At 39.5% G+C, this 20,374-nt stretch overlaps 1 protein-coding gene across 1 annotated transcript in view; it reads right to left on the reverse strand.

Annotated features, from left to right (window-relative positions):
* The window catches only part of LOC117392231 (thyrotropin-releasing hormone-degrading ectoenzyme-like), a 131,609-nt gene that overhangs the window by 71,847 nt on the left and 39,388 nt on the right, over positions 1–20,374 (reverse strand). The window contains exon 4 of the mRNA XM_033990263.2: positions 19,076–19,202. Within this exon, the coding sequence (XP_033846154.1) occupies positions 19,076–19,202 (127 nt within the window). The remainder of the gene's footprint in view (positions 1–19,075; positions 19,203–20,374) is intronic.

Genomic DNA, 20,374 nt, shown 5'->3' on the forward strand with positions numbered 1-20,374 from the left:
TGAAGCTCAAATAATTCTGTACTATTCACCACTAGCAATGCCTCAATGCACACCTCAGGTCAACCCCCAAACACCTGACAAATATTATGTTAACTGTTATAGTCAATGGAGCTTCAGGAAATAGGCCGAAGTTTGAATACAATGGAAGAAATGGGATGTGAAAGTACAGCAGAAAATGTCCTGTACTGTATATAGTATGGCTCAATGTAATGGCCCTGTTTCACTTTTATCAAAACGTTTTAATGAGACAATTAAATTCCTCATTTGCTCTCACTCCGGTCTTACACTGAATCCACACACATTTCCAAGTCCGTGTCCCAATTTGGTCACATGTCCTAATTCATCCATTTAGCTACGAAATAGGAGTTAATGGGTGACCGCATGGGGCAGCAGCAAACAGGGAAATTGCCCACAATGCCTAATAAAGGGATGTAAGGATCATTTGTATTTGTATTGTACGACTGTAGAATGTGTGCTGTTAAATGGCAGGCCCTGTGCTGTGTTGTAAATGCTCTATCTATTGAGCTCTTATAAATGTGTGTAGATATTAGGTGCTCTATGTATATGGTGGAGGGTTTGTCACCTGCTTGTCTCCATGGAGACAGATAATTTAAATGCACTGATACTGATACTGGGATCGGATATTGGTGTTGATTGAGGAAAATGTGTTTGATCGGGTATGGGTTCATCCTGGTTTGGACTTAAATTTGAAGTAATGAGAATATTTACCGACAGATATAGGGCCTATGTCATAATATTTGAACTTGTATTCATACAAAGCTGTTGTGCAGTTACATGAAGGATAAAACACAGCTACAACACAACTGGATACATTTTGTAATAAGTTCACTGTGTTTTGAGGGGGAAAAAAGCCATTTTTAGTTAATATTGGATATCATCAGATATTTAGAGCCATAGTACCGATATTTACAGTGCATACTCATTTCAATTTCTGACACTTCCCTATTTATCTGTCCAATTACCAGCCATATCTAAAATCATCTATCATCCAGAGACTAACAAACCAACCAACTAAATCATAAATGCATGTAACTGAGCTAAAATATGACTAAATAATTGCATATATTGGTGTAAATCAACACGCCAACCCTGTATTTTTAATTATTTTTATTTATTAAAACAGAAACTGAGCTGAGCTATAAAATTGATACGCAAAGACTGGCAGTAATTAAAGAAGTGTTAACCAAAATGTTGTTTTATATAGTTAGTGGTCGTATATATATATGTATATATATATAAGCATTTGAAATGCCATCTCTGTGTAATGAGTCTCTTTGTGTCAAATTTAAGAAGAAACTACTGATTGCCAAAAGTTTTTCAGTGGCTGCTGTGAAAGAAGCTTAATTAGACCTTTCTGAAACATTTAACCACTTTTTCATCTCCTACACACATCATAATTAAGGATCAACAGCTATGAGAAGACAATTAACTCAAAGACAACTGGCTGCTAGAAGCATAAGATTGGTGCCAATAAAGACAATTTGAATTGAGGAGATGTGGGAGGAGATGCATGCGCGGAGTGAGTGGGATGTTGTTGCCGTGGTAACAGATGCTGGGTCAGTGAGTCGGGGATAGGCCATCGAACTCTAAACTGAATCTTGCGTGTAGGACGGTTCTATATAAGGATTTAGAGTTCTGCAGTATGGAGGAGAGGATCGAGGAGAATCATTTGTTAATCTTGGGAATATTTATGATTTATTCACTTTTAATTATGTAAAATACAATTAGAAGTAATACAAAAATATCTTGAAGGAATTATACCCACATTTTGTTGTGAAGCAATACTTCAACCCACCCTGTATATTATAAAAGCTTTCCTGGCAAGTCCAGAATGATACCTCTGTGTATTTTTACTACAAAGGGATGTCAGTCTGGTCCCCACTGATCCACCGCGTCTAGAGCCAGAATCAAACATGTTCATGCAATCAGAGTTGAAACGAAAGAGCTCACTGATCACCCATCTTTTAGAAACAAAACCAGATTTTTGCAGAAATGTTCTACAACGTTCAACAGTCCTCTGTGATGTTTTATATATATTCATAAGCAACCACATTGGTTTTGATATGAATGGACCATGTGTGTCCCTAACTGGCTAATCTACCTGTCAATCACACCCATCTGAACTGACAAAGATTCACTGGTGACCAGACTTTCACAAAATATTAGTGCATATTTTGGATCCCAGGCAATGTAAAAGCTGCTCACAGTGACTAAATCAGACTGCATCTAATTATAAAGCCATTTTAATGGCTGCAGTTCAACCTAGAGATGTGTTAAAAAGATATTGTACAGATGAAACTTCTGCAAAGGTGATGCGGAGGAGGAGGAGGGTTACGAAAACTGAACATCTGACGGAGTGAAGCGGAGGGCAGGGTTTAGAGCAATCTATGGTTCACAGTCACACTTGCCACCCAGCCACAGCTCAATGACATCATAAGTTGGTGCTGTTTGTTTATATGTTGCACCGAATTGCCTACGCTGTAGCGGAGAAACAAAAAAATAAAAACACTCTAATATAGTGAGGCAGATATGAGTCCTGCTGTGACCCGCACACTTTAAACAACAGCATGGAGCGAAGACAACAGGAGACAAAAGGCTTCAGCTTATTCAAGTTAAACGAGGATCTGCCATGTGTTTTGTAGCAGTGTTTATTCACTATTTTCTGTTACACTTATGAGTAACATCAGTGCACATGACAGAGTCAAAAAATATAAATCGTGTGTGCGAGTGGAACACTCAAGCGTGCCACAACTGGGAACAGATTGTATACACTCACACTGGACAAACCCCTAGCTCACAGCTTTCCACGATTGGGAATGATTCAATTGGCCTAGGATGAGCGCACCCTAAGACAGGTTGGCTGAGCGGCGATAGCCTCAGCAGCCTGTCTAGCTGTACAGGACGGCCTTAGTAGGTAGCTCCCCCAGGTGAGGCAGAAGAGAGATGTGGTCAAGTCTGAACCTTCACTATAGCTCCATGTCCAGATGTAGCACTGATCACTGAACTATCTGGACCATGAAACTCTGATATCCTCTCATATAAATTTGTATTTTCTGAATTGCTGAAGGTGCCAGACAAGCACAGAACTCCATATATAAACATGTTTATATATGGAGTTCTGTGCTTGCGATGCATGTTAGAGTCGACATACTGCCAAGCCACCAGCTGAGCCGCCCCACTCTCCCCTGCCCACAGGTATTAGTATGGTTACTATGACAACACATCTAAGGTCCTGAAGCTGTGATTCAGCCGCCAGTTCAACTCCAATGGACGGGATGAACATGAAGACCGCACAGTCCAGACCAGTGGCTGTGAATTTTAGAGGGTGACAGAAACATACATGCAAAAAAATGCCATGCTGGAGAAGATATGATAATCAAATAAAATGAGTTTGTTGTTTAGAGCAAATGATGAAGTTTAAATCTGTCAACTGGACAAATCGTTGTAGGAGTGAAGATGTTTCGCTGCTCATCCAAGCCGCTTCTTTGTTATTTAGAAGCAAAAAATACTCAGATTACAGTTTATTATTATAGTTTGGTTGTTATCTTTCATATTCTACCTTCTACCTTTGTGCGTAGTCACTTTGAAAATACATTTTTTGCCAGACACCTGCTATCACATTGGTTCCATTGTAACCAATTGTAATCTCCAAAGGAAACGTGCAGCTTTCAGTTCTTAGATTAAAGAAATGGAAAAGCCTTTTGATAGATCCAGTTTGGAGCCGACTGCCCCAATATGTGAGCTGTCAATTGACAAGAAACGATCTGGGATGTGCTAAACCAAAAACTGCCCTTACAACTCTTGACTTTTTACAAATAATTCAAATGTTTTATCAAAAATGTTATATCCTAACCACACTAAAATACCATAACACAAAACAAAAATAAAATAGTGAGGACAAAAACTCAAAAGAAAATATATAAACACAAAGAGCTCAAACCGTTGTGGACAATGTTTTAATGAATCATTCATTGAGCTTGTTTGAAAATATTTGAAATGATAAATAAAATGAAACACTCAAGCACATATCTTTCAGTAAATAAAACATAATATATAGCCCCGCTGGTTCAATAGCTGTTGGTGTGTGGAGGAGCCCCCGTCACAGCTGAAAAGACATCCATTAAAGTGTTTAAAAACTTTGAAACCCCATGCAGCCTCATTACAGCGCAAAGACGGAGGATCAGCCTAAGACCAGTCGATTTGAGCATCGATCCACGTCCTTCAGGTGAACCGTACCTCACTCACCTTGTGCATGCTACAGTACACCTGCCATACACTCTGACTCCCATCAACTGCGAGCTTTTAACCTCCTACGGTTTCTAGCAGGTGAATGCCACACGCACACGACGGGTTTCCAAAGTTACTAGTCCAATGCCTAACCTCCACCTACCTTAACTCATATCTGAAGTATAAACTATGTTCTTGATCTAATAATAAAGGATTTACGCAGGACTGGGCAATTAATTGAAAGATAGAGAGCTCGAGATTCAGTTATGTCTCATCATCAATTATATGAATGGGGTTTTGGAATAGAGCCAATCAGCCAGTCCTCCATCAGTAAAAGCATGTGGTTTGGAACAGACTGAAGACTTTGAAGACTTTATTATTTTTTGTATTAAACGACCCAGATTAAAAAGTTTGTGTTTGAGTTCGTGAATCAATACTAAAGACCATTTTTTATTTATTTATTTTATTATCACCCAGCCCTAGATTTAAATAATAAAAACCAGATTTTTAGTCCCCATAATGTGTCCGTGTGCACATATTTTAGTCCCCACTATGCTATAAATATCAGCTTGCATACACACGAACACTGCATAAATAAACTGCACAGACGCCCGTATATGACTTGCATAATGAGCTTGCTCCTCAACTGGAAGTGACATTAAAATAGCAGCCCCAGATTCACACGCTGTCTACTCTTTGTCTTTAAAAGCACCAATTAGAGACATTTAATCACTGCACTGTCTGTCTGTGTGAGCTATACTCTGTAACTGTGAAGCAGCACGAGATAGAAAGAGTCTGCCATTGCTCAGTTATCTCTGGTGAAATTTCCCTGATGCATAAATCTGAAAATTCTTTTAATAATCCGCAGTTAAACTCTGGTAATCACACACTATTGTCACATGTGGTTCTAGTCTCTGTCATTTTGAGAATAGGGAAAATGTATAACCCAGAGTAGCAATATGTTACATTCAACGAAGAGTACTGTTGCTTCACAATGATATGATATGATATGATTTCTATCTTGTATGAAAAGTACAAAGTAGTGGTCCAAGAAATGATTTAGGAAAGAGTAAAAAGACATATTTGAGGAAACTACTACTCAAGTAAGAGTAACTATAACATCTTATTTAGGTAATGTCATTGGAACAACAAAACAATGAATAATGCAAAGTCTGGTATTATCAAAGGATATACCGCAAAAACATCATCACAGGTATAATACTCCCTACAACTGAAGCATAGTCAGACGGGACTAGAATGGACTAATACTTTCACAATGAGGTTTCGTGTCTCCGGGTGCTGGGGCCTGTACTGATGGTAAATAAACTTATCTTGTGTTAGAACTCGAGCCTCGTGCCTCTTCTTCCTCTTGGGCTACTTCAGTTTATTCTACAACAAATAGAAAATAGTTATAGGTGCTAACTAAGGACACCTTTTTAACAGGCATAGCTGCTGGGGTGAATTTTAGATTTGATTGGAAGCTTCCACTGGGAAAAGTTTGCCTCTTGAAATATATGGGGGGTTCAGAATGAAACACATTACACTTGAATGATTCCCTTAATGTTATTAAGGACAGCAGTATGGGGGGACAGTGGCTGTGGGACGGGACAGTGACAGCTGGTGGTGTTAATGACCTGAATGTTTATGTGAGTTACCGTTCGCAGTGGGAACATTGAAGAGTAAAAAAGGCAGTAATTATGAATGGTCTTGTCTGTATGAGAACTCCTGTTGTTGGATAGGATGGCTGTGCTGGGAGCATTAACTGGAAAAATAGATTTTCTTGTCAAAGTAAAAGAACAAGGGGGCAGTTGGTCGCACCTGTATGAATCGTTTTCTCTACCACAAAACATACAACTGAACATTTTAACTATACAATTCACCTTAAAAATAACAAAATGAAAGGTAATGTTATATTAACATAAAAATGATAACTCACTTTCCCCTCAGGTTACATAAAAAAACACTATCACGAATATTTGGATCATAATATGTATTCTGCAGCAACACAACTAGCTGTAATGAATTCTATAGTAGTCACTTACTTTGTTTGCATTCAGAGAGGGCATAAGTGATTGAGGTGGATTAGATTTGAGTTCTGTCGCAGGAGACTGAACAGGGTAATGGAGATGTTCTCTGGTCAGTTGCCTCATGTGATCTGCTTCACTATCACTTGGCCATCAGAGACGCGGGCAGCGGTGTCACTGTCATCCTCCAGCTCTTTGGTAATAATCCCCTTAAACTCCCTCCTAGGTCTGTGTTGTGCCAGGCTCCTGCTTTAGTTGCAGCTGGATAGAAATTCCTCACCTCTGGCCATTTCCCAAAGAGCTTTGAAACACAGGCAGTGTCCTAAAGAGACCTGCTGCTCATCCATCCCGCCCTCCCAACCCTATTCTAGACCTCCAAATTACCTTCCACTGCGGAGGTCATGGAGCGAAATGGTAGCTAAAACACTTTCAGACTAGATAATAGTGATAAGATCTCCATTCATTTTTGTCTGTGGCTCTGGGGCTGGCGGCACAAAACTGGCCACTGGAACAGGAAGCTCACAGTTAAACAGCACAAAAAGACCAAGAGAAAGCGCTCCACTGAACATAAATGACAGCCAGTGAATGGAGGACCTCAGCTGGAAAACAACATTGATAAATGAATAGTAAAACACCAGCTTATGGGACAAAAGAACAAGACAATCATTTTATCGAAAGAACATTTCAAAGATAAGCTAATAAAGCCATTTCACGGAACATGAAAATACTTCATTTCTTCACAACATTACAGCTTATGGGAGTTTCATCTTGTATGTTTTCCAGTTATATTGCAGAGTGATAACTGCATAGAAGAAGGTAGAGGGCAGGTCATCTGGTTACTTAGGGGGGGTGGGGTAAAAGAAAAGTACTTTATTAAAGGCCATTGATCCTCAAAACAATTAAGCCAAACTGTTAAGATGATACATAAAATGAAATTGAAATACTGAGAAACAGACAGGATCAAGGTGGAAGCTCCGTATTTGTATAAACTAAACACAATAAAAATCTAAGATGTACCAGGTCCACTCTTTATAATGCAAAATTATACACTGTAAAGTTTTATTAAGCACTCAGCAACTCAGAATCTTGTTATATATTAATTTGCTACAACAATATAATGTTTAAAGGCCCTGTGCCCCATTGTCTTCCATGTATTTGAGCAAAATATGACTTCCCTGCTTATATAATGCATATAACCAGCTCTTGAGGTCAAAATAAGTCTGCTGTGTAATATCTGCATCTAATTATATATATATATTTTTTTCTAATAATCAGGAAGTGCACTGTTAGAATGCAAGCTCTCATGCTCTCATGCTCTCAAAATGATTTAGCTGTGGCCTCTGAAAGTGAGGCAAAGTGAGGAATAACTTTGAACCAGTGTCGCTTTTAACAGTGCTAAAACTATTTTGGTTCCAACTCAGTCGCTCATTTTCATCATCGCTTGCTTGTAACTAATTAACTTTAGTCTAGTTAAGATAATGGGAATCATATTATGAAGAATACATTACCAAGATGCTGAAAATAATTCTACAATTTTAAGTATTCTTACTTTTTAAAGTGGCATTACCAAAACCTTAACAACTTGCTCTTGTGCAGAATCAGTAAACAAAAACTGCTATTAAATAAGCGGCGAGCATGAGTATGACATGCTGTGGAGCGAGGCAGCAGCAGGCGGACAGCTGACTGGCCCGTAGCACTGTACGCGTGTCTGCGCCAGCGTGCTCCGACCAGAGGCTTTCACTTTAGTCCATCTGTTGTTATGTGTCGGCCTAAGGCAAGCACATGACAGACAGAGCTAGAGACAAAGAGGGAAAAGGAAAAAAAAGCATAAAAAGATATGCAAGAAGTTGTAGGTGCATGTGTCGTAAGTGTGTGTGTGTATGTGCGTGTGTGTGTGTGCTGGACCTGGGGCGCTGCTGCTGCCTGTGTGTCTCCATGGAGCCCAGATGGAGTCAAAACTGAACAGAACGCATTAGTCCACTTGGCGAGATCGCACACAGAAAAGTTCATACACACTCAGATATTCTGTCCAATTCTCCTGACACTGGCATCACCTGAGCCCCAGCAAGATTTCTGCTCCACTGCTGCAATCTCATTTGAATTCTACGGAAGCCCGAAGGAGGAAGAAGAGGGACGTTATCGTATCTTTAGTTACCGCAAAAATGAAAAAGAAGCTAAAAGATGAACAAGTCCCAAGCTGGGACACAGAAGCTGCTGAGAAGCTCCCAAGGAAGTTCCTATATCACAAAGTTTATCCAGGAAAAGAAGCAGGGGAGACACAGGAGTGAGGAGGACTTTGTATGCTCTGTCGCGTTTGTCATTTATTCTGCCGGAGAATTAAACTTTAGAGAGACAAGTTTAAATATAGCCCCCTGTGCTCCGTCCTCAGGGTCCTTCTCCCTCAAAGCAGAAGGTGTTCTCTTCAGTGCGGATACTTATCTTCTGGTTTAAGAAAATATATTGTATGGATAAATTGCTTCAACACAAAGTAATCTTCAATACACAGTTGATCATAGAAAAATTGCCCCAAAGTAGCACAAATGCTCATTAGTGTCAGTCTAGAACAGTGCCTCTCAAACTCATCACAGCAAGACCAATTAACACAAGATTTGTTTTTCTGAGTACCACAAAATCTCAACCAGGTGGGGCTAAACTAGGGCTAAACAAGGTCTCAAAATTGACTGCATCATTGCTACACTAGTTCTTACCAAGAAATTGCCCAAGGGAAGACCAAAAAGTGGATAAAATTGACTAAGCAAACATTAGAATTGCAGCAGACCTTGCGTGTCACACAAATTAACCACAGTGCTTTATTTAATGGCATTGTTGGTCAAGAACGTCAAATATAGAATAGATTACTTCGCGAGTGTTCAGAATATCAACTATACTCTAACAGGTCTCTTACAGTCTATGTCTCCATATACCTCCAGCCAACCAAACCCTGTAATCATAAACTTTTATAGCAGACATTTTATGAGTTATCTTTTAGCTATTACATTTTATTTGATCAACTGTGCAGTAGAGAATGAGATAGGTGCATATAAGCTTTTAACAAACTTGCTGGGGCCGCAAACCCAACCAGGGCAGCACCTGTGTAATATGGTCTCATAGGTGAGTAAAGGGTGGACATGGATTTTATATGTTTTAAAATGTTTTTGTTGTTAAGTTGATTAAATAAAACTCTAAAATACATCTCTTTGAAGACTTTGAAATACTCCATATTATAAGCAGTATATGACTGATGTATAACAAGTACATGGGGTGTATAATCTTCTTTTAAAGCAATAACCTGCTGTTTTGGGAGAAATGAGCCAGTAGTTATCTCTTAGAGCCCATAATATGCATCACAAAGAGGAAATGTGTTACATTACTATGAAATAAAACTAAGCAGCTCTACACAATGCCTGCTCATAATGTCAGGGATACAGTACGTCCTGCAGTTCAGAGAATCTATTAAGGAAGATGCTCTGCACGCCAAACTACAACACAGCAGAGAAACAGGTTCAGTCATCTTTGCTAACAGTAACACAGCTGATTACAAAGAGCAGCCCCAAACAAGCTGCGAATAAATCATGTTGTGTCTGCATCAAAATGTTATTAGCGCACAAGTTCTTACAATTGAAAAATCTGAGAAGTCACCACTTGATGAGCGTGTGATGAGAGCCAGTGCTTAAAATAGGAACTTAAGCTTACCTATAGCCTACAAACAACACAAACTCCAAACACAGCAATCTTAAACATGTCATCTAGATTTTTGTTTACCCCACATGAAACTGACCACAGTAGAGGTAGAACTTATCCCACTCACCCAAATCACCTCTTTCTTAATTAAAAGTGGAAATGACTTTAAAAACTCGAGGCTGTCTATATAGTGGAGCACACTATGAAAGGTGGATGCATGTGTAATATGACAGTGGAGGAAAATGAGGGGTCAAAGTAAGGCTGCGTTTAACCAAATTTTAAGTTCAAATCAATTTTTTTGGATCAATTTTTATTTTCTTCACTTTCTTGCATTGGAAATTGCATTGAACATACGGTCATCGCTGCATCCTGAGTGACGTTACATTAAATGTTGGAGCTGTATATTTAATGCAATAGTGTGTTTTATCTCATTCATAAAAGATTTCCCCAAAGACCAATAGGTTAAATGTGGTCATTCAATACAATCTTTTCACTTTGGACCATTTTCTGTAGTTTGCAGAACATTTTTAGTGGAGAGGGGAAAAAAATTGAAAATCAAATCGAAAATCTAATTTCTTGAGAAATTTTCAGGCAAAATTGCCCAGCCTTAGGTCAAAGTCATTACCTCTAAATCTGCTTCAGTTGTGTTCAAACTGTGTGCATTTATCTCATTGATGTGGAGGTATTAAGACTCTCAACAGACAAAGGGGAGTCTAAAGAACAGCCTCTGGTCAACTCACAATTCTATTATTCTGTAGTTATGAAGTGTGTGTGTGTGCGTGTGTGTGTGTGTGCATGTATGTGTGTGTGCGCAGCAGTTATAGCATTGTCCTTTAAAATGTGAATCTGCGTTCATCATTTCTCCCTGGGCCTCTCAGGGGAGCCTGATGCCCTGTATGACAACAGATGGAGCCCAGAGCCTGGAGGCTGCGGGACCACACATGCGCGCACACACTCACACACACCTACATATACATACACACACACACACACACACACACACCCCCACACACACCCACACAAACACCCCCACACACACATACAGGCACACACCTCCAGCGAGAGGCTAAAGACTGATGTCAACATCAGTACCACATGCGCACACTCAAATAGACTATCCCATGTTCATGTGGGTATACGCACATAAAAGACTCCAATACACACAGCACATTTATAATGGAAGAATGCATTCAGTCAGTGCGCACACTCGGGCTAGGACTGAGGAGATTTCAGACAAAGTCATAAGAAAATCCTTACTACATGTTCTATGGCTATGGAGTTTATATCATATCATCATTCTTTCATTTAATCACTACAAGTTAAACAGATTTGATGAGATAATAAAGGCAAAAAACCCTATTAAACAACTGCACTAAACTGAAAGGTGCAACACCCTCAGGAGGCTTATATCTCCAGCTTAGACTGTATAGTGGCAAAACAAGGTCATCTTTACACCGGGCTGTCAGACACACTCCACCATCATGACAATTCTAGTAACTGACCTGTTTTTCGTCACTAGATCTTGTGTAGTAGATGGTGAAACAAATGTTATTATTTAAATTTGCGTTAATGTGAGAACCCAAGAATGTATTTTGAAATAAATAAATAAATGTAATCTAAATATATACTGTATTCAGTTTGTGTTTTTGACTGTTTAAAGTGCTATTATCAGCATAACAAAGTTTGAAGTGAAAAGTTAAATCAGCCACTCCCAAAGAATAATAGGGTCTGAGTCCAGTGGACCATGCAGTTTTTCTCTCAGCTCTGTAGTCTATTGATCAGCCTGCCACATAGAGTAATACATAGCTTTTTAAACATTATCTGTTATGTCTGCTGTAAAGATATGGGTAAAATGCTAAGAATATGTAACTACATTTGAAAAGGTCACCTATACATTGGCAGGTTACATCCAATTATGGAGCAGGTGATGACAAGCTCAAATTCTTTTCATATGCACCTGTGTTGTGGTATTATTCCACTGAAAAGAATGAATGTTATCCAATCTATCTCCAATTACTCAAAATAGATGAAATTCTTTTTCTTGCAAGTTGCTGTTGTCAAAAACAGCAAGAGCAATTTCACTCACTAATTTGTTTGAGATGTTCTATAAACACAAAAAACATGTTATTTTACTTTCAAATAATGAGATTTGACAATTGAATTATCATGGGTCATAATAACATTATATATGATGAAAGATACTTGCTGCTGGCAAAAGTTAAAACAATTTTACAATTCAGCACAACAGTTGCGTGCAGTGACTTTTAAGGGCAGGCAGACTTGGGATGGACATTAATATTTAGTCAATAACACGTTTTTATACAAACTGCATTGCAAATTACTATATTTATTTTTACTGACATATTAAATGTATATATGCTGAGCTACTTTGGAGTCAAATTAGAAAGGCCTAGACCTACATAGTTTATTAATATTTCTATATATTGGACTGTGTTTAACACTATGTTTGTACAAAAAGGACTAGTCACATATTTGTGCCCTTCTTACTCCTCTTTCATGCTTCAGGCTTCAGTACGGTTGTTATCTGTTATTATTATGCATCTAGAAGCCATATGAGTGACATATGGCAGCTCTATACATATATAATGTACTAGAGAAAAAGTACATTCATGAAGCGATAAACACAACGACAGTGCACTGGTCAGACAGGTGCATGTAGGCTATAATAAGAGTGTCACAAACATCACCGTGAACACAGCCCTGCGTCAGAACAGCGTGCTCACGCTCACCTCTCACAGATGTAAACCATGTCTTTCTTGAAGAAACGTCCTGTATTTCCCTGAATCCGGGCCTGTCTAGAACAGCCACATGTTCCTCCACATGTGTAATAATCCTGTTATTCCACTAATGCTGTTGCTCCTTCATAAACACACAGGTCACACACCAGACGGGCCCCGCTACAACCGCTGTCACTCATTCAGATCCTCCATTTTACGCAAACTAGCCTTGAATCTATTCCAATATTGGACTGCCTGTGTTACTAACACCTAATCACTAGAAACATCAAGCTTAAATCAAGTTATTTTAGACATGAGTGTTGAAAGAGTCCAATTCCTCCGTGGGTTTATCATGGGATTTATTCAGCGCTGTTTGAGCCTGCTGTGGTCCTCAGTATGGATGAGCAAGCCTTTAAAACAACCTGCCCTGTTCTTCGTTTGTAAAGAGAGTGTGGCGTGGCACGGCCTCCGTAGAAGAAGGCAACAACACAAGTTAAGGACACATGAAGAACCGCGGTTAATGCAGGCTGCTAAGTGACCAGTAGGGTGTACTAAAGGACACCGTGATTTCATAGGCAGGAGTACAGGGAAAATGGGATTATTTGGATATAATTCAAAACAACTTAATTATACTTTTGACACACAATGATTTTAGATTTGGATTGCCCTGACTACAAACCACAGCAACACATATATGTATGAAGCACCTATGAGAATCATAATGTGATCTTGGCAACAGCACACTTGTACACTGATGTATGTAAATAATAAGCTCAAGATATATACTGGAAAAAGTGCATAACATTTGAAACACAATTGTACTTTCTGCCTGTAGCTAGCGTGTTCCAGAGATGTGGTGAGTCTACTGGTCATCTGAGCCCACCTCTGTCTGAGCACAGCCTGGGCCGTGAATGCAGTTAATATTGGTGTAAAGGTCAGTGAAGGTAAGTAAATGTCAGAGCTAATCTAAGATGATGGAACAAACAGGAAGCTGCAACTCAAAGAGAATTCCTAATGTGATGAATGGAGGAGGAAGTGGAGGAAGAGGTTGACAAATGAAATATAAGGAGCTGCACTGATCATATTAGCCCGTTTGGGGCATGAAGAGAGCCGGGCCAGTCCACTACTGTGACATGGGTAATTGATTGTACCAGGACAAATGTACAGCACAGCCAATTAGAACAGAAACAGCCACAGAGCAAAGAGAAGGTGAAGAGAGATGTGTCGTGTGGACTGGATTATGCTTGAGGGGGTTTATGTAATTCCTCTGGGACTGAGGTGGAGTACAGGACAAAAAACAAAAAAAGAAGTAAGTAGTCGAAGATAATTTAGGTATAGATGGGAGGTTGGTGAACACACCTGCAGTAAAAAAATTGAGCTTGCCTGTCCAGATGCATGTGTGATCAACCATTTTATATTGTCTAAACATAATTGTCTAGGATCTATAGAATACTAAAATAAATGGATGAATAAATAGTATTGATCTTGGAATACATATTACTGCCTGCACTAGCAATAAACTTTACTGTAAGCGGTTACAGCTCACATACAGGCTGACTACTGGTGCAGAGTATTTTGTGATTACGTACAAAGAGCTGAGGAACAGAGCGGCTGAAGGCTCTGGTGATGAGGTGGGCAGAGGGAACAGAGAGCTGGACAAAAGAGGTGGAGTGGGCGGGCGGGTGGGGCAACGTGGAGGAGCTCAGACAGGTATGGAGGTACGAGGTTGTGGAGGGCTTTGAATGTGAAGAGACGGGTTTTGTATTGAGTGTGGTGTGTGATGGGGGGCCAGTGGAGCTGTTGTAGGATGGATGTGATGTGGTTGATGGATGGAGCGTGGGTGATGATGCGGGCAGCTGAGTTTTGGACCAGTTTATGGAGAGTTTTTTTTGTGGGGGACCAGCAGTAATCTAGAAGGCAGGTGACAGGGCTGTGAACAAGGACGGCAGTGGACTATGGAGTAAGGGAAAGGCGGAGGCGGTGGATGTTGCAGAGGTGAAAGTGGGCGGAGCGAGTGATGTTGTTGCTATGAGGGGTGAAGGAGATGACACCCAGACTCTTTACCTGAGGGGAGGGAGACATGGAGGAGCCGTCAATGGGAATGGAGAAATGACTGATCTTGTTTAGGATGGATATGGTGTCCACAAGAAGTTTGGTTTTATTGTTGTTGAGTTTCAGGAAGTTTGAGGTGAACCAGTATTTGACTTTGTCAAGACAGTTGATAAGAGAGGAGGGAGGGAGTGTGGAATTTGGTTTGCTGGAGAAGTAGAGCTGGGTGTCATCCGCGTAGCAGTGGAAGTGGATATGGTGTCTGTGTAATCCCTCATTCATCCAGGTATGATTCATAGTAAAAGAAAAAAATATATATAAAATCTGTCAACTGGACAAAAAATTGTAGGATTGAAGACGTTTCGCTGCTCATCCAAACTACTTCTTCAGTTCTGGTCAGATTACTGGGGGACACTGCCTTAAATATATCTAAAGGGAGGAGCTATCTGCACTGGGGGAAAAAAAAGCTATTGTTTTAAGTTTCTGGTTGTAGGCCAGGTCTATTGAGCTACACTAAGTGTGCACTGTGCCTGAGTCATACTCAGCATAATCATTCAAGCCCCTAATGAGTGATTTCATACCTATTAGCATCCTGGCTAGCCCTATAACTCCATCCTACTGAAGATGGACTTATAGATAGGAGATAGATGCTGTCTAAGGCTCCCATTTTTGTTCAAGGAGGGATTGTCTTGCCTAACAAAAAATGTTTATTTAACTCCCCTATCAAGCATTTCTTTTCTTTGGCTAAAATCTGTACCTCACTATCTTCAAAGGAGGGGTTAGTAGCTTTGAAATGGAGATGTACGGCAAACTGGGGTCCAGAGTGACCAAGGGGACCAAGGACAGAACCTTAGGAAACACTGGAGATGATGGAGACTGAAATATTTGAGTTGAATGAATTGGGTGTGGTCGGAGAGATAGATGTGAAAGCAGGAGAGGGCCATGCCAGTGTTGCCAATAGAAGAAGTTGGTCAAGAAGGATGGAGTGAGGGATGGTGTCGATGGCCGCACTTAGGTCAAGCAGGGTGAGGGGGGATAGTTAAACCAGAGTCTGCAGAGAAGGCCTGTTTCAGCGCTATGGAGTGGATGGAAGTCAGATTGGAAATGTTCATACAGATTATGGGAAGACAGATAAGAATGGAGTTGAGCAGAAACTGTTTTTTCAAGGATTTTGGAGATGAATGGAAGGTTAGAGATGGGGCGGAAGTTATTGAGGTGAGTGGAGTCTGAACCAGATTTCTTGAGAATGAGAGTGACAGCAGCAGTTTTAGAAGTGACAGGAGATGTAGAGGCCGATGGAGTAAGAGCAGAGGAGAGGGTTAGCTGCTGGTGAATAAGATGGATTTTTGGTGTTGAAAAATGAGACCATGTTGTTGCAGAAATCAGAAGAATAGAAATGAGAGTCAGGAGGTTTAGTGATGTTAGTGATGAGAGAGAAGAGAAGAGGGCTTTTCGATGAGGGAAATTCCTTCATTTGAGCTGATTAAACTGGAGGAGTAAGTGAATTTGGCTTTGGACATGTTGTCTTTGTCGTGGAGAGTGTGATTTGTGTACATTTCTTTATGAATAGGGAGTCTTTCAGTGGCCTTTTGCTTTTAACTGCCTGAGCATGGGAGTGAACCAGGGTGTGATGTGAGTAAAAACACAACAACATAACAAATTTTAAGGCACATACAGTATGACAAATTATCGCTACAGAGAAATAAATGATTATACTGAAGCTACATTATGCCACTAAGTAAGATTTAAATAATGCAAGATAATCCCAGTAAACCATTTTTAAATAGACTGTTTTATTTAAAGACTTGAGCTGCAACAAATAAACAGCAGAATGTACCAATAATAAGCTGTAAAAAGGACAAATTCAACCCTCTACAGCTCAAATCTTATCATATTACACACATTACGATATTAATATGACAGGTCTATAAGGTTTTGAGTGGAGCAAGAGTGTTGAGAATGTTTTGGAGATGGGTGTTGTAATGAGAGACCAGGTGATCTGGGTAGGCTTCCGACGTAAAGTACCAAGTCAATGTCCTTCATTTTATGGAACATTATGGTACGAGAAAGGTTGGACTTGGAATGAGATAGACTAACATTAAAAGGTAAATGGTAAGAATAGATTGAGAGATATGAAATACATTGGCCTCAAACGACTGATGGACAGGCCGATTCACGGGTGCTGCTCTGCAATTCTTGAGGTACATTACCATGAGCCGCCCCGTTGGCCATTGACATGAGGAGATGTCAACGGAGAGGTAAAGAAACCTAAAGAAATGGAGGAGTAGCATCGTTGAGGGGAGCGTAGTCGTTTTGCTGCTGCCACGTCTCCATCAAAGACAAAATGTCCAACTTACAGTTCGCTAGAAGATCCTGGACAAGATCGCCTTTGTTTGTCAGAGAGTGGATGTTGAGGAGACTGAAGTTGACTGTACTGTGGCTGATGGCCATGTTAGCTGACCTCGGGTTGGGGGTCAGGACATGGTGAGCAGCACGACGACTGGTGTTTCTCTATTGGTGGCGAGCAGTGGACCAGAATGATTTGATGGAACTGGAGCTGCCGTACTGGAAGTTCCAATGTGAGCCCCGGTGAATGGGCGGAGAATGTCCGGGAGTTAAACCAGAGCAGGCACTGACGTATTGTGTGGATGTATAGAGCTTAAACTCAGAGGCAGAGTACTGGAACAGAGCTACCGATGGATGGTGGATAAACGACAGGACAAACCAGAGAACCTGTGTATAAAAGGTGGTGACAGCTAGCCTAGGCTGTTGCTCGGAGATGAACAACACGTAAGATAATGAAGTTCAAACACATGTACAGACACGATAACAGTTAGAATATCATGGTGGGATGATTATCGTGGTTTATGATTCCCATATAGACCACAATTGCAGCACCACAAGCAGTAAAAATGCACGGGGGAGCAGCGGCAGCCAAAAATGTGCCAGCATGTACCCAAAGAGGAATTGGGTCCGAGTCCGGCTTGGACAGACTCAATGTGAGAATATTTGAAATGCAAGTCATGGATCAGTAATCATTAAATGCAACTAAAATGCATTTCTTTTTGTCTTCTTACTTGCATCTATATATTGTAATTTGCCTTTTTATATGTCTTAAAATGGACATTATTCTGATACATAATGTTGTGTTTCAATTGACAAACTAGATAATGACTTATTTCATTGTGCCTTTTCTCCATAGCTTTATTTTAGGACATATTATGGCATTTGATTCTAAATTAACTTTTAGCTGCTCAGTTTTCTTGAGCTGCAGAAATACAATTGTAAAGGGTGTCCAGAAGTTGGCACAATAATAAATCAAGTTGTAAAACAAAGTTAAAGTGACATTTTGGTTCTTTGAGTTTCTGTGTGACTCTTCAAAGCAGTTTCACTTCACAGACACTTCAGCTCAAACTCAGCTCCAGCTCCTTGAACCACTCCCTTTAATGGGCAACTCATTTTAACTCCCCCTGATTGTTTTCTCTTTCCTATTGTGCATAAAACACAATTATAGCTCCCTCAGCGACACTCCATACACTGTATTATTTATATATTTTCTACTATTTAAATTCAAGATCAAGTATAAATAAGATGATTTTATTCATAGCAACGTGTGAGAAAGATCCATCAAAAATGCCCCATCTGTGTATACAACAAGTATAATCCAATATAATAAAATCCACGCTCTTTTTATATTAAAATCACTCTATGAATATGGTGGAAACAAGGCAGACAACAGCAAAGACCAGGGGCTCTTTGGGGTTTTTCCCTGTGTATAAAAAGGAACTTACTTTTCCTATTTACAAAGACTGCCGTTTAAACTAAATATCTGCTCACTGTCTGAAATATATTTTGAAATGCAGTACAATTTCGGTTCCACTTTATTTTAACTACTTTGGTTTGCCTTAATTGGCTTAGTAAGTACTTAATTAAGAAGTTAGGATTAGGAGTTAAGGTGTTAATTAAGTAGTTACTAAGCCTTCATCCCTACTAAACTATTTTTTGTTCTGAAATATATCTAGTTTTTGCTTTATTCAGAGCTAAGATAGTGTAGTTAATATAAAGTGTTCCCCAGTTTTCCAACTACAACACTCTCCTCTGCCTGCCTGCCAGATTAATGAAGCAGATAGTAAATGTTTGGTAGGGGAGTCTTGGCTCTCCTCCCTAAAGTGGTCAGAGAAAAAGTTGTTTTGGGTACAGTGGGCACAAAGTTAATATTTTTGGAATTTTGAGGAAAAATAAAACATCCACCATTTTCTCAATATTACAAACAAAACTTCAACAAACTGCAAAACAGAAAAAGCAGCCAGCTAAGACAGAGGTGAAAGGTCTTACCGAGCTTGGGCAGGGAGTACTGGACCTGGAAGTAGTCCTGGTAGAATCCCAGGAGCCTCTTGGTGATGTGGAGAGCATAGTCCCCCGCTCCACTGGAGATGGCATCGGGCCGGGCGTACAGACGGATCTGCAGGCACACACATTCACAGGACTTTCAATGGGAATAGATCTGACGAGAGGCCAGATTGACTAAGCAAAGAGAAGTGTACAGCCCAATGAATATGAGAATATGGCAGAAACATGCATTTATTTTAGCAATCTGATGCAGTGAGTAGATTATTATTTAAAAGGAGTAGATAAACACCACTACAAGCATTGTAATAGAGATTATTAACCTTCAACAAAGATGTTAATCTGGTAATGAGTGAAGTATATGAAATGAAGTGTTAAAGTGGGTGTAATTTACTAGTAATGAACTGACGACAAATAAAAAAATTTCTGCTTTTTTTATAGGACTATATTTTCAAATGTTATGCCTAAGGAAATGAAATTCGATATCATTCAGAAGAATAACTTTTTTCAACCATGAAAATTTAAAAGCTATATTTTATTACAAGTTGGCTAATTAATCATGAGAGTAATGGACGCTCAGTGCCTTCAGAGAGGCTAAGGAATAATTCAGGGTTGAAAGAAATATTAAGACAAAAGTGAAGACAAAGAGAAATGAAACAAGACCAGAAAGGGCAGGTCAAGTCCACCGAGAGTATCAAAAAGACTTGAGACTGTGTTTCAGTTGAGCACATCAAACAGTGAACTCTTGGCCTGAGATTTCACAGCTGCGGTACTACAGTGGAGTGAATATACAGGTGCAGTCAGTAATGCAATGTCTGTATATACTAAGCGAATCAAAGGAGATAACGGTTTGACCTCGGGCGCTCTATTATTTGTTGCACAATAATCACAACAGTTGGTCTTGTTCTTGCTTTATATAAGAAATAAACATGGTTGTGAAACTAGTGATATGAAGATGGGAAATAGTTATGGATGCACCGATATAACAAGCATGAATACTTAATTTTGACTACTGGCTGATACCCAGTACTGACACTGATACAATTTTTTTCACATTTTTATATAATTTAATTATATGACATATACCCTACTTTCATTGGAATGCTGTTTCCAATTTGTACTAAACTCACTGTACTTATATATATATATATATATATATATATATATATATATATAAATACACAATAATAACAATTATTAATCATAATAAATTAATTATTAATCAATAATAATAATAATTGACAACAAATACATAAAAAGATTAGGGTTAGCAAGGAATGGGCGCGT

The sequence above is a fragment of the Periophthalmus magnuspinnatus genome, chromosome 23 (genome assembly GCF_009829125.3).
Source record: "Periophthalmus magnuspinnatus isolate fPerMag1 chromosome 23, fPerMag1.2.pri, whole genome shotgun sequence".
Classification (NCBI taxonomy): Eukaryota; Metazoa; Chordata; class Actinopteri; order Gobiiformes; family Gobiidae; genus Periophthalmus; species Periophthalmus magnuspinnatus.